General features: G+C 33.9%; 1 protein-coding gene across 15 annotated transcripts in view; it reads left to right on the top strand.

Annotated features, from left to right (window-relative positions):
* Positions 1-14056, top strand: part of LOC100928701 (ATP-binding cassette sub-family A member 3) — a 251867-nt gene that overhangs the window by 131997 nt on the left and 105814 nt on the right. For all 15 annotated transcript variants that reach the window (XM_031942176.1, XM_031942127.1, XM_031942136.1 and 12 more), the window contains 2 exons: positions 4552-4733; positions 11678-11812. In XM_031942176.1, coding sequence (XP_031798036.1) covers positions 4552-4733; positions 11678-11812 — 317 coding nt within the window. The remainder of the gene's footprint in view (positions 1-4551; positions 4734-11677; positions 11813-14056) is intronic.

Genomic DNA, 14056 nt, shown 5'->3' with positions numbered 1-14056 from the left:
GTTAGAAATACATAAAACTATTAAATAATAATCCATTATATGCCATATGAACCATAAATATTCATTAATCAGAAAGATTAATGTGACTTTTGAGTATTTGGGAGGGATTCATGGAAGATCTTAGATATGAAATGGTATTTAAAAGATGAATAAAGATTTGTGCATTCAGGATGTGTACTAAGATATACAGATACACACACACACACACACACACACTCCCTAGTAACCATGGATGATTTTCAATTGATGTGTGCCCCTTGTACAGTTCACTGCTACAATCCATAGACAAATAAGATGAGTGGGAGGTTCCCAGGAAATTAACTTCTCACCTTCTATTGTTGCATCCTTTGCATAAAACACACAAAATAGCACTCTCAGAATTAGATAAATCAAACCACAAAATAATAGAATAGAATACTAGAAAAGTTAGATATGATAGATCTCTGGAGAAAACGAAATGGAGACAGAAAGGAGTACACTTTCTTTTCAGCAGTTCATGGAACCTATACAAAAATAGACCATATATTAGGACATAAAAACCTCAAACTCAAATGCAGTAAGGCAGAAATAGTAAATGCATCCTTTTCAGACCACGATGCAATGAAAATTACATTCAACAAAAAGCCAGGGGAAAGTAGACCAAAAAATAATTGGAAACTAAATAATCTCATACTAAAGAATGATTGGGTGAAACAGCAAATCATAGACATAATTAATAACTTCACCCAAGAAAATGACAATAATGAGACATCATACCAAAATGTGTGGGATGCAGCCAAAGTGGTAATAAGGGGAAATTTCATATCTCTAGAGGCCTACTTGCATAAAATAGAGAAAGAGAAGGTCAATGAATTGGGCTTGCAACTAAAAATGCTAGAAAAGGAACAAATTAAAAACCCCCAGTCAAACACTAAACTTGAAATTCTAAAAATAAAAGGAGAGATCAATAAAATTGAAAGTAAAAAAACTATTGAATTAATTAATAAAACTAAGAGTTGGTTCTATGAAAAAACCAACAAAATAGACAAACCCTTAGTAAATCTGATTAAAAAAAGGAAAGAGGAAAATCAAATTGTTAGTCTTAAAAATGAAAAGGGAGAACTCGCCACTAACGAAGAGGAAATTAGAGCAATAATTAGGAATTACTTTGCCCAACTTTATGCCAATAAATTCGACAACTTAAATGAAATGGAAGAATACCTTCAAAAATATAGCTTGCCCAGATTAACAGAGGAAGAAGTAAATATCCTAAACAGTCCCATCTTAGAAAAAGAAATAGAACAAGCTATTAACCAACTCCCTAAGAAAAAATCCCCAGGACCAGATGGATTTACATGTGAATTCTACCAAACATTTAAAGAACAATTAACTCCAATGCTATATAAACTATTTGAAAAAATAGGGATTGAAGGAGTCCTACCAAACTCCTTTTATGACACAGACATGGTACTGATACCTAAACCAGGTAGGCTGAAAACAGAGAAAGAAAATTATAGACCAATCTCCCTAATGAATATTGATGCTAAAATCTTAAATAAAATATTAGCAAAAAGATTACAGAAAATCATCCCCAGGATAATACACTATGACCAAGTAGGATTTATACCAGGAATGCAGGGCTGGTTCAATATTAGGAAAACTATTAGCATAATTGACTATATCAATAACCAAACTAACAAAAACCATATGATCATCTCAATAGATGCAGAAAAAGCATTTGATAAAATCCAACATCCATTCCTAATAAAAACACTTGAGAGTATAGGAATAAATGGACTTTTCTTAAAATAGTCAGGAGCATATATTTAAAACCATCAGTAAGCATCATATGCAATGGGGAAAAACTGGAACCTTTCCCAGTAAGATCTGGAGTGAAGCAAGGTTGCCCACTATCACCATTATTATTCAATATTGTATTAGAAACACTAGCCTCGGCAATAAGAGTCGAGAAAGAGATTAAAGGAATTAGAATAGGCAATGAGGAAACCAAACTATCACTCTTTGCAGATGATATGATGGTATACTTAGAGAACCCCAGAGATTCTACTAAAAAGCTATTAGAAATAATTCATAACTTTAGCAAAGTTGCAGGATATAAAATAAATCCCCATAAATCCTCAGCATTTTTATACATCACCAACAAAATCCAACAGCAAGAGATACAAAGAGAAATTCCATTCAAAATAACTGTCGACAGCATAAAATATTTGGGAATCTATCTACCAAAGGAAAGTCAGGAATTATATGAGCAAAATTACAAAAAACTTTCCACACAAATAAAGTCAGACTTAAATAATTGGAAAAATATTAAGTGCTCTTGGATAGGCCGAGCGAATATAATAAAGATGACAATACTCCCTAAACTAATCTATTTATTTAGTGCTATACCAATCAGACTTCCAAGAAAATATTTTAATGATCTAGAAAAAATAACAACAAAATTCATATGGAATAATAAAAGGTCGAGAATCTCAAAGGAATTAATGAAAAAAAAATCAAATGAAGGTGGCCTAGCTGTACCTGATCTAAAACTATATTATAAAGCAGCAGTCACCAAAACCATTTGGTATTGGCTAAGAAATAGATTAATTGATCAGTGGAACAGGTTAGGTTCACAAGACAGAATAGTTAACTATAGCAGTCTAGTGTTTGACAAACCCAAAGATCTTAACTATTGGGATAAGAATTCATTATTTGACAAAAACTGCTTGGATAACTGGAAATTAGTATGGCAGAAATTAGGCATGGACCCACACTTAACACCGTATACCAAGATAAGATCAAAATGGGTCCATGATTTAGACATAAAGAATGAGATTTTAAATAAATTGGAGGAACATAGGATAGTTTACCTCTCAGACTTGTGGAGGAGGAAGAAATATGTGACCAAAGATGAACTAGAGACCATTATTGATCACAAAATAGAAAATTTTGATTATATCAAATTAAAAAGCTTCTGTACAAACAAAACTAATGCAAACAAGATTAGAAGGGAAGCAACAAACTGGGAAAACATCTTCACAGCTAAAGGTTCTGATAAAAGCCTCATTTCCAAAATACATAGAGAATTGACTCTTTTATAAGAAACCAAGCCATTCTCCAATTGACAAATGGTCAAAGGATATGAACAGACAATTTTCAGATGATGAAATTGAAACTATTACCATTCATATGAAAGAGTGTTCCAAATCATTATTAATCAGAGAAATTCAAATTAAGACAACTCTGAGATACCACCACACACCTGTCAGATTGGCTAAGATGACAGGAAAAAATACTGATGATTATTGGAGGGGATGCGGGAAAACAATGATACATTGTTGGTGGAGTTGTGAACAAATCCAACCATTCTGGAGAGCAATCTGGAATTATGCCCCAAAAGTTATCAAACTGTGCCTACCCTTTGACCCAGCAGTGCTACTACTGGGCTTCTACCCCAAGAAGATACTAAAGAAGGGAAAGGGACCAGTATGTGCCAAAATGTTTGTGGCAGCCCTGTTTGTAGTGGCTAGAAACAGGAAAATGAATGGATGCCCATAAGTTGGAGAATGGTTGGGTAAATTGTGGTATATGAATGTTATGGAATATTATTGTTCTGTAAGAAATGACCAGCAGGATGAATACAGAGAGGTTTGGAGAGACTTAAATGAACTGATGCTAAGTGAAATGAGCAGAACCAGGAAATCATTATATATGTCAATAACGATACTGTATGAGGATGTATTCTGATGGAAGGGGATTTCTTTGACAAAGAGACCTAATTCAGTTTCAATTGATCAGTGATGGACAGAAGCAGCTACAACCAAAGAAGGAACACTGGGAAATGAATGTAAACTGTTTACATTTTTGTTTTTCTTCCTGGGTCATTTTTACCTTGTGAATCCAATTCTCCCTGTGCAACAAGAGAACTGTTTGATTCTGCACACATATATTGTATTTAGGATATACTACAACATATTCAACATATATAGGACTGCTTGCCATCTAGGGGAGGGAGTGGAGGGTGGGAGGGAAAAATCGTAACAGAAGTGAGTGCAAGGGATAATGTTGTAAAAAAAATTACTCTGGCATGGGTTCTGTCAATAAGAAGTTATTATAATAATTAAAAAAAAGATTCCCATAAAAATAAAAAAAATAGTCTTAAAAAAAACCACACACACACACACAAATATATATGATTCTCTTAATATGTCTCTAATTTTGTCCTCTTCTTGACTCCTTAGGGCAGTTATATCCTAACATTCATTTCTTTATCTTCTCTCCCTTATCAATCTCATTCATTCCCATAACTTCAACTTCTATCTCTATTGAGATAATTTCCAGTTCTAATCTCTTTTTTGAATTCCAACCCTATTTCAGCAGCCTACAGAATATTTTTTTTCCCTAAAAGGTACCACTAGAATTTCAATTCATTAAAACCTAACCCCTGAAACTTGCAAATTTTTGTGTTCTCCCCCTCATACCATCCCATATTATTGCTGGAAGCTGTAAGGTAATTGTTATAATCTTAGTTTGGCAAGCATAATAATCAAGTTATCTTGTGTATTTCAGAAAATGGGATTAGTTGGACAAAACTTACACAGCCAGTCACCAGAAATGAAAATTTAACCTTTGGACATATCCTTGGAATGCTAATATTTGATTCTTTTCTCTATGCCGTGGTGACTTGGTATATACAAGCAGTTTTTCCAGGAAATTTAGGAATACCCCAGCCCTGGAACTTCTTCTTGATGGTGAGTTATGAATGTACCATTCTTTAGATTTTTTTTATAGTATAATTCTGGCTACTTTGTGAAAGAATATGCATTCTTACCTTTCTCGTGGCTTCCCGTTCCCAAAATTGAACTTTAACGAGTATATTAAAGTAATAAAGTCTTTCTATTCCCCATCAATTAAATAACCTCAAAATCTCCAACAGACCTGATAGAAACTATTATGTATAGATGGTGACATCATAATCTCAAATGTTACTAACTCATCTTTGCTGTTATTTGCTGCTATTTACTGGCTGCCCTTCCCTCCTGTCTCTTCCTCTGTATCCCCTCCCCCCCCAAAAAAAAAAACTCTCACAAGAAGTGCATAAGGGAGAACTAAATATGCAGTCTTATATGTATTAAAAAAGGGGAGAAATACAGTAAAAAGAAAATTATTCAATATCTGATAAAATCAGAGCCCTGTTGATTTTGAAGAGAATGTGAAATCATAGTAGGATGTTCCTGAATGGTTTGAAAAATATTAGAATTGTCAGTACATGCTCCAAGTCATTATTAATCAGAGAAATGCAAATTAAGACAACTCTAAGATACCACTACACACCTGTCAGATTGGCTAAGATGACAGGAAAAAATAATGATGATTGTTGGAGGGGATGCGGGAAAACTGGGACATTGATGCATTGTTGGTGGAGTTGTGAACAAATCCAACCATTTTGGAGAGTAGTTTGGAACTATGCTCAAAAAGTTATCAAACTGTGCATACCCTTTGATCCAGCAGTGTTACTACTGGGATTATATCCCAAAGAGATTATAAAGAAGGGAAAGGGACCTGTATGTGCACGAATGTTTGTGGCAACCCTTTTTGTAGTGGCTAAAAACTGGAAACTGAATGGATGTCCATCAGTTGGAGAATGGCTGAATAAATTGTGGTATATGAATATTATGGAATATTACTGTTCTGTAAGAAATGACCAACAGGATGATTTCAGAAAGGCCTGGAGAGACTTACAGGAACTGATGCTGAGTGAAATGAGCAGGACCAGGAGATCATTATATACTTCAACAACAATACTATATGATGACCAGTTCTGATGGACCAGGCCATCCTCAGCAACGAGATCAACCAAATCATTTCCAATGGAGCAGTAATGAACTGAACCAGCTATGCCCAGAAAAGAACTCTGGGAGATGACTAAAACCATTACATTGAATTCCCAATCCCTATATTTATGCACACCTGCATTTTTGATTTCCTTCACAAGCTAATTGTACAATATTTCAGAGTCTGATTCTTTTTGTACAGCAAAATAACGTTTTGGTCATGTATACTTATTGTGTATCTAATTTATATTTTAATATATTTAACATCTACTGGTCATCCTGCCATCTGGGGGAGGGGGTGGGGGGGTAAGAGGTGAAAAATTGGAACAAGAGGTTTGGCAATTGTTGATGCTGTGGAGTTACCCATACATATATCCTGTAAATAAAAGGCTATGAAATTTAAAAAAAAAAAAAAGAATTGTCAGTACAGAATTTATGGGCTATACAGTAAAAATAATTGGGAGAACATAAAAACTTAGATCCATAATTTCAAGACTCATAAAAAAAGAGAGGAAGTTAAAGACAACCTGGAACAAAAGAAGCAAAAAACAATAATATTAAAAGAAAGCATGTTCTCAATAGAAGCAAAATATTGATTTCAAAGACAGAATCCTTTGCAATAACTAAAAGATTACAAGTCTACAAGAAAAACATGACAATTCAAAGACCCTTCACTATGATTCCGTCCACGTTAACCTACTTACAGATGATTCATTGTTTTCATGGGACTAGTTACAAAATAGAAAGGCATATAAAAAAGAAATGGCAGTAAGAAGATAAAGTAAAATATGTAATGTACCATATTCAATTTAGAAGTTTGAATGACAAGAAAAATACTCCTGTAAGCTGTCATCCATACTAGCATAATCAAGGAAGTAAAAGGACGCAATAATTATTCCACATCCCCTCCAACATTTGTCATTATCTTTTCCTATCATCTTAGCCAATCTGAGAGGTGTGTAGTGGTACCTCAGAGTTGTCTTAATTTGCATTTTTCTGGTCAGCAATGATTTAAAGCACCTTTTCATATGGCTAGAAATGGTTTTGATTTCTTCATTTGAAAATTGTCTGTTCATATCCTTTGACCACTTATCATTTGGAGAATGACTTAATTCTTAAAAATTTGAGTCAAGTCCCTATATATTTTAGAAATGAGGCCTTTATCAAAACCTTCGAATGTAAAAAAATTTTTCCCACTTTATTGCTTCCCTTCTAATCTTGTCTGCATTGGTTTTGTTTGTCCAAAAACTTTTAAACTTAATATAATCAAAATTATCTATTTTGTGTTCAACAATGAACTCCAGTTCTTCTTTTGGCCACAAATTCCTTCCTTCTCCACAGATCTGAGAGGTGTGAACTATCCTATATTCTTCTAATTTGCTAATAACATCACTCTTAATGTCTAAATCATGAACCCATTTTGACTTTATCTTGGAATACAGTGTTAGGTGTGGGTCAGTGCCTAGTTTTTTTGCCTTACTAGTTTTCAATTTTCTCAGCAGTTTTTGTCAAATAATGAGTTCTTATCCCAGAAGCTGGAGTCTGTGAGTTTGTCAAACAATAGATTATTACAGTCATTGACTATATTGTAAATTGTGAATCTAACCTATTCCACTGATCAACTACTCTGTTTCTTAGCCAGTACCAAATGGTTTTGTTGATCACTGCCAATTCTGATTTTTAAAGAATAATTTTCTCCTTTAAGACTCTGCATCTCCTTTTCTAATTGGTAGATTTTCTTCTTGTTTTTCTTGAATAATTCTTATTTCTTTTTAATTTTTATCAGTCTCTCTCATTTGATCTCTTTTTTGAGTTCTTCTATACATTCTTTTTGAGCAGATAACTATTTAACATCATTCACTGAGGGAGAAGAGGCATTTTTTTTTTTAACTTCAATAACCCCCTTTGCAGATGAATCCCAGTTTTCGCTATTCTCATAGAAACTTTCTATGGCTGGGTTTTCTCCTTTGTCTGCCCTTTTTTTTTTTTTTTTTTTTTTTTTAATTTTAAATAAGAACTTCTTAATCATCTCTAGTCCTCAGGTTGGGGGGGAGGGATGGTGCCTCTGGTTTCACTTCAACTCTACCCTCTGACCTTCCTGTGAGCACCCTCAACCAACAGTGTCCCTGCCCCATCACTTCCACAGTCATGGGCTTCTTCTCCTTCTCACCCAGACCATTTCTCAGTAGCATAGGAGGGCCTTCCCAGCAGAAGTTCCTGAAGTTTTTCCTGACTTCCCACATGGTCCAAAACTTCACATAGGCCAAACCTCCATCCTGAGGTCTTCAGGTCTTCTCAGGTTGTAGGAGGATCCCTGTCCTACCCTAAGCCTTACTTGTTTTTCACCAGTCTTTGTTAGCTCTGAGGTACAATTTTGTTTGTGGGGAAAATTTGGAGAGCCTGGAATTTTCTGACCTTCTCCACCATCTTCCCAGAATCATCCCTCCTCAATTTCTTTTTCTAAGATTCTAAGATAGGGTTATTTGGGTATTCTATTTTCTGTTCTGTTCATCTGGGCAATTAATTTTATAAATATTCATCAATTTCATGTAGATTGTTAGATTTATTGGTGTATAATTGGACAAAATAGCTTCTCATAATTGCTTTAATATCAATTTTTTTTATCAATATCAATTGCTTTAATATCAATTTACCTGATGGTAAATTCACCTTGTTTATTTTTGATACTGGTAATTTGACTAAATTATTTTAATTTTTTGTAAGATCAGCTGCCAATTTTATTTCTAGTTAAGCAGTGGTTTATTTTTGCTTTTGTTTTGTGTTTACTTTAAATTTTATTAATTTTCCTTTGGTATTCAGGATTTCTAATTTGATGTTCAATTTAGTATTTTTAATTTGTTCTTTTTCTAGTGTTTTTTTAGTTACATATCCTACATACTGTAACATACTATCACATACTGTAATCATAGCTTCTATTCCCTTGTAGCCACAAATATTCTTTGTGCCATGATTGTGACTAGGGTCACCGCTTTCTTGCTACCACAAATGCTACTCTCCATCCTAGAACGGTATATGGGCCCTAGAGTTGCACCATGCCAACACAGGGATTGCTGTAATCTTGCCATCTCCAGACTGAGAACTCCCAAAACTGTTGCTGGATTCACCCCTGCTGGTGGTGCTTTGTTGGAATTTTTACAAATTGTTAAGCCATTAGAGTTGATAGAGACAAAATTATCTAATTTGGCATGGTTCAATATGATTGATTTGATCTCAGAAGGAGATATTTTGGGCTAGAACTTGAAACAAGATACTCAGTACAACTGATAGAAACAATGCTTGTGTTCACACCTTTAGAGAGCTCATAGAAGCAAGAAATATTTAAGTACTCATTGGAGTTCACATGTTTGGGAGATTTCAGGCTTAGTATGAGATATCCGAATGCACACCTCCCCTAGGGCCAGAGAGCACTCTGGGAGGTAACTCAGAATCCCAATCCCTCCAGAAGGGGAGTTAACCTTTGGGAGATCATATATAGAGAGGAAGTTCTTAGAGAGTTTCTTGAGAGAGTTTACTTGAGTTTTTCTGGGGAACATCGACTGGGGTCGGAGACAGAGCACTCTGGGAGATACAGAAGCCTACTCGCCTCAGTTGGAGATTGAGAAGCCACAAGTAGGAGTTGAGCTGGAGGCAATAAAGGAAAACGCTGCAAGATCTCTTGGAACCAAGCAGAGAGATAGGCCTCTGAGCTAACCGGGCTATATTGAAGAAAACAATAAAAGATCTGAATCCTTTTATCACCTGGCTGTGTTTTGGAAAAAGAACACCCACAGTGCTGCATGTGTATGAGCCAGCTTCCACCCAAGGATCGTAGACTTCTTCTTCTGACTTCCTAAGTTGTCTTGGCCTAAAAATTGGTTGACCTTGATTTTTGTTAGCTATGCTTGCTCAGATTTCTACTTTTGCATTACTTTAGAGTTGTTTGGAAAGGAATGTTGGGAGAATTAGTTGGGTTGCTGACTCTACTGCCATCTTGGATCCACCCCAAAGAAAGTCTCAACTGTTCTTTTGTTACCTTTTCTTCTCTTTTGCCAAATTTTTCTTCCCTTTAATGCATTTTTTTTGGTATTCCAAATATGTTCATCTCATATTCTCTTTTCTACAGAGATTTTGTACAGTAAATTCAACTTTTTTCAAATCTACTAATTGAGTTATTAAATTATGCATTCAGAATTCTCTGTTCCATTCTTTTGTCATTCTAGTTTCTTCTTTTATGGATTCCATTTTTCTGGATTCTAGAGGTCCTTGTTGCTATTCCATGCTTTCTTAGATTCCACAGGATTCTGTATTTCATCAGTCATCGACTCACTTTCAATTGCCTTGTAACATTTACTAAAAGAATTTTATAATCTTTATTTCAATTACTTGTTCTTCCTGCCTAAAAGGCATCTTTAGAATCCTCTATGTTGATTTATCTTCAGTGCTCTGGAATTTTATTGATTTTCTCTTGAGATATTTATTTGATATATATTATGGGATTTTATATTTTCCTTATGAAATCTTTAGTGTTTCAACCTTGTTTTTACATTCTCCCTTTTCCCATTTACTTTTTGATTTTTCAGCCTTTGCTGGTAAATTGTTAAGCTGCCTCAACTTCTGACTATTGGGTGATATAGGATCATGAAGTCTGTTGGGGGAGAGCTAGAAAGTGAGTGCTTTGAGAATTAGAGTTCTCCACTCTTATTTAATAAAGATTTTATTTTGTTAGGATTCTCTCTTTTTGTCCTATTAATTTGCCTATGATTACTATGTATGTTGCATATAAATTCTTTTTGGGGGGTAGGGGATTGGTGAGGGGTTAAAATCTCAAGAAATTTGGAGAAAGAAACAAAGTTGCCATCTTGCAGATAGTGTGATTCAGAAATCTGATCTCATTCACTCTTCACAAGTGTAATGAATCTGGAACCTTCACTATCATGGGCATTGATAGAACCAAATGAATATTTTAGATATCATTGAAATATGAAGGAGAACAAGATGTTCTTGTTTGTCCATCATTCTCAAAGAGGACTGTCACATCAGAGAGGTGATGCCATGAGATGCAGGTAAATTGGATTTAAGGGAGGGAGGGATGGGCAAGGTCATCTGCTGCCTCACTTTCTCCTTCAGAGCCCTCTGAATCTAGTGGCCAGATATAGATATGAACTAGAGATGGCCCTGGATACAGTAGGAGACCTTATTTTTTTTGAGCTAAGGTCCTCCCCAGGTCTCAGTTTGATTGAGACAGCATTCATTAAGTGATTAAGGCTAGTAACAATGAGGCAAAAAATGGCTCATTACCCACCCAGAGGAGAACAAGTATATATGATTGAAAACCTAAAATTTCTAAAAGAATTGGTTTCAATATGTATAATTATTTCCCCTGATAATTATCCTGGCTTATATTAAATAAGTTATTTATATATGTATCATCTTTTTTTTGTAGTATAAATATTTTCACAGTTGAATCTGTATCTTATTTACATTTGCATTCTTGGTACTTAACAAGTAGTTTTTAAAATTATTATTATATTTTTGAATGGTCATGGAAAACGAATCTTTCCAATTATTTCTCCTTCTAGTTTCTACCATGGCTTCTCTGCCATGATCTCATTCTTGGCTTTATTTTCTCTCTCATTTTGATTATTTAAATCAGTGGCATTTTCCAAAGAGTGTCTTGGCATTAAATATAGACATTCAAATCTAAGGAAATTTTAGAGGGTAAACTTGTTACTTTAAAGTTTGTTCTTTCTGTCAGTTTCAAAAATCAAAATTAGCAAAGTTATTTTTATTTCCAACTGTTTACGTGTTGATTACGTGTCATTGTTAATTTTTGTAATTGAAATTAAAATTTTATTTCCTAGAAATCCTACTGGTATGGGACTTCAGCAGCTACTGTAGATAAAAACACAGAAACTTACATCACTTTTGAAAATCCATACATTGAAGAGGAACCTGTAGGTTTGGAGGTTGGGATTCAAATACAAAATCTCTCTAAGGTACTGGTGCCCTGAGTTTCTTTTCTAGCTGGAACTAAGTCTGTTAACTGAATTTCACTTGTTGGCATTTTACTATACTAAAGAAATATTAAGTTCTAATTAATAAAGTCTTTTTAGAGTTCCTTCCTTGGGAGAAAGTCAAGTGAATAAATTAACTTAAAATTGTAGTCCATACTACCCATTTATATTTTTAATTTTTTTTCAATTAACAAATAAATCAACTTTCCTACTTCCCTCTCATATTGAGAAAAAGAAAAAAAAAAACAAACAACAAAGCCCTTGTGACAAATATGAATAGTCAAACAAAACAGATACTCTTATTGGTCATGTCCACAAATGTATGTTTTTCTGTAAATTGAGTCTAACACCCCTCAGAAGACAGCAGAGTACTTCCTCATGAAGTGTTATTGATCAGACTTTTTAAGTCTTTCTGAATTATTTTTGTTTCTATACAAGTCATTCTCCTGCTTTTGCTCAATCTACTCTGTATATCTTCACATAAGTTCTCTATGGTTTCTCTAAAATTGTCTCTTTCATGTTTTCTTATGGCATAACATTCCATTACATTCAAATACTATACGCAATGGTTCTCAAACTTTTGTTTTCATTCTTTATCCTATTAAAAATTATTGAGGATATCTCCAAAGCGTTTTTGCTTATCTGGATTATATTTATAGACATTTACCATATTGGAAATAAATACTTTTTTTGAATTTGTAGATTTCAGAGATCCCCAGGATTCTCTAGACCATACTTTGAGAGCCACTGTACTATAGTTTGTTCAGCCATTGCCTACTTGCTGGACACCTCATTAGTTTCTTGTTCTTTACTATAGCAGAAAAGGGCTGTTATACATAATTTTTGTATATGTGTATCCTTTACCTCTTTATTGAATATTTTTGGGATAGTAAACTTACCATTAGTGTTATTGATAAAGGACATGTATTTTTTAGTGATCTTTGAAAAAGAAGCAACAAATTGCTTTCCAGAATTACTGGACCTACTCACAGGTCCCACGGTGGTTGTATCAGTGTGCCTGTATTCCTATAGCCCCTCTCTTACATATCGTGAATATAGTTCTTTCAGCAAAGAAAGTTGCTGCAAAAAATTTTTTTTCCAGTTGACTATTTCCCTCATAATTTTAACATAATGGATTTTGTTTGTACAAAATCTTAACTAAATTTCTTGTTGTTGTCTCATTATTATACTAGCATTTCTTACACTTATATAGTGTATAGTATACAGTTATATAGTAATGATGATAATGAAGATTCTTGCTTTACCCCAATCTTATTATACAGACTTTTAGCTTATCTTAACTATATATGATATTGGTTTTTGATTTTATACGAATACTATTATGTCATTTATTATTTAAGCAGGGCTTTTTAAACATTTTCCACTGGTGACCCCTTTTTACCTGAGAAATTTTTACATGATCCTGAGTATATAGGTATACAAATCAAACATTTATTGATAATATATCACAATTTTATGACTCCCACATTCATTAAGAGAGTCCACATGGGAACACAAACCACAGTTTAAGAAGCTGGGATCTAGAGGAACTTTGCTTAGTTTTTTTCCTAGTTGAGGTATAAATGCCATATTTGAGTCATAGAAATTTTGACAGGATTCATTCTTTTCTTATTTTTGGAAATAGTTTATGTAACATTAGAATTAATCTTTGAATGTTTCATAGCCTTAAAAATCCATCTAGTCCTAGAGATTTTTCCATGAGAGTTCATTTGTGGCTTGCTCGATTCCTTTTTGCTGGAATTAGTTTATTTAAATCCCCTCTTCTGTTAATCTGGATATTTTGTATTTTTGTATATTCATCCAAATTTGTCATTTTATTGGCATATAATTGGACAAAAAACAGCTGCTTATATTTTTATTTACTTCATTTGCTTTTTTTTTCCCACAGCAATTTGGCTTTATTTTTAATCATACTGATAGTTTATCTATTTTTTCCCTCAAAAACTAGCTTTCATTTGCCAGTGCTCACTATTCTTTCATTAACTTTATTCTCAAATCCTTTTACGATATTTCCCCAGACTCTGACAAAGACTAGCCCAGGCCTGCCTCGGTATATATGATTGTAATCTCTTCCTATATTCTGAAGATTTCATCCTCACTTATCCTCCATCTCACTATTTTTTTAATCTTTCCTGTTAATTTTCTCCTTTTCCTATTGCCCTAAGAAAAGCCCAACTCATCTTTTTTCCCAAAAAATATTTCACT

Source organism: Sarcophilus harrisii, chromosome 1, assembly GCF_902635505.1.
Source record: "Sarcophilus harrisii chromosome 1, mSarHar1.11, whole genome shotgun sequence".
Classification (NCBI taxonomy): domain Eukaryota; kingdom Metazoa; phylum Chordata; class Mammalia; order Dasyuromorphia; family Dasyuridae; genus Sarcophilus; species Sarcophilus harrisii.
This window is presented reverse-complemented; position numbering and strand designations above follow the sequence as displayed.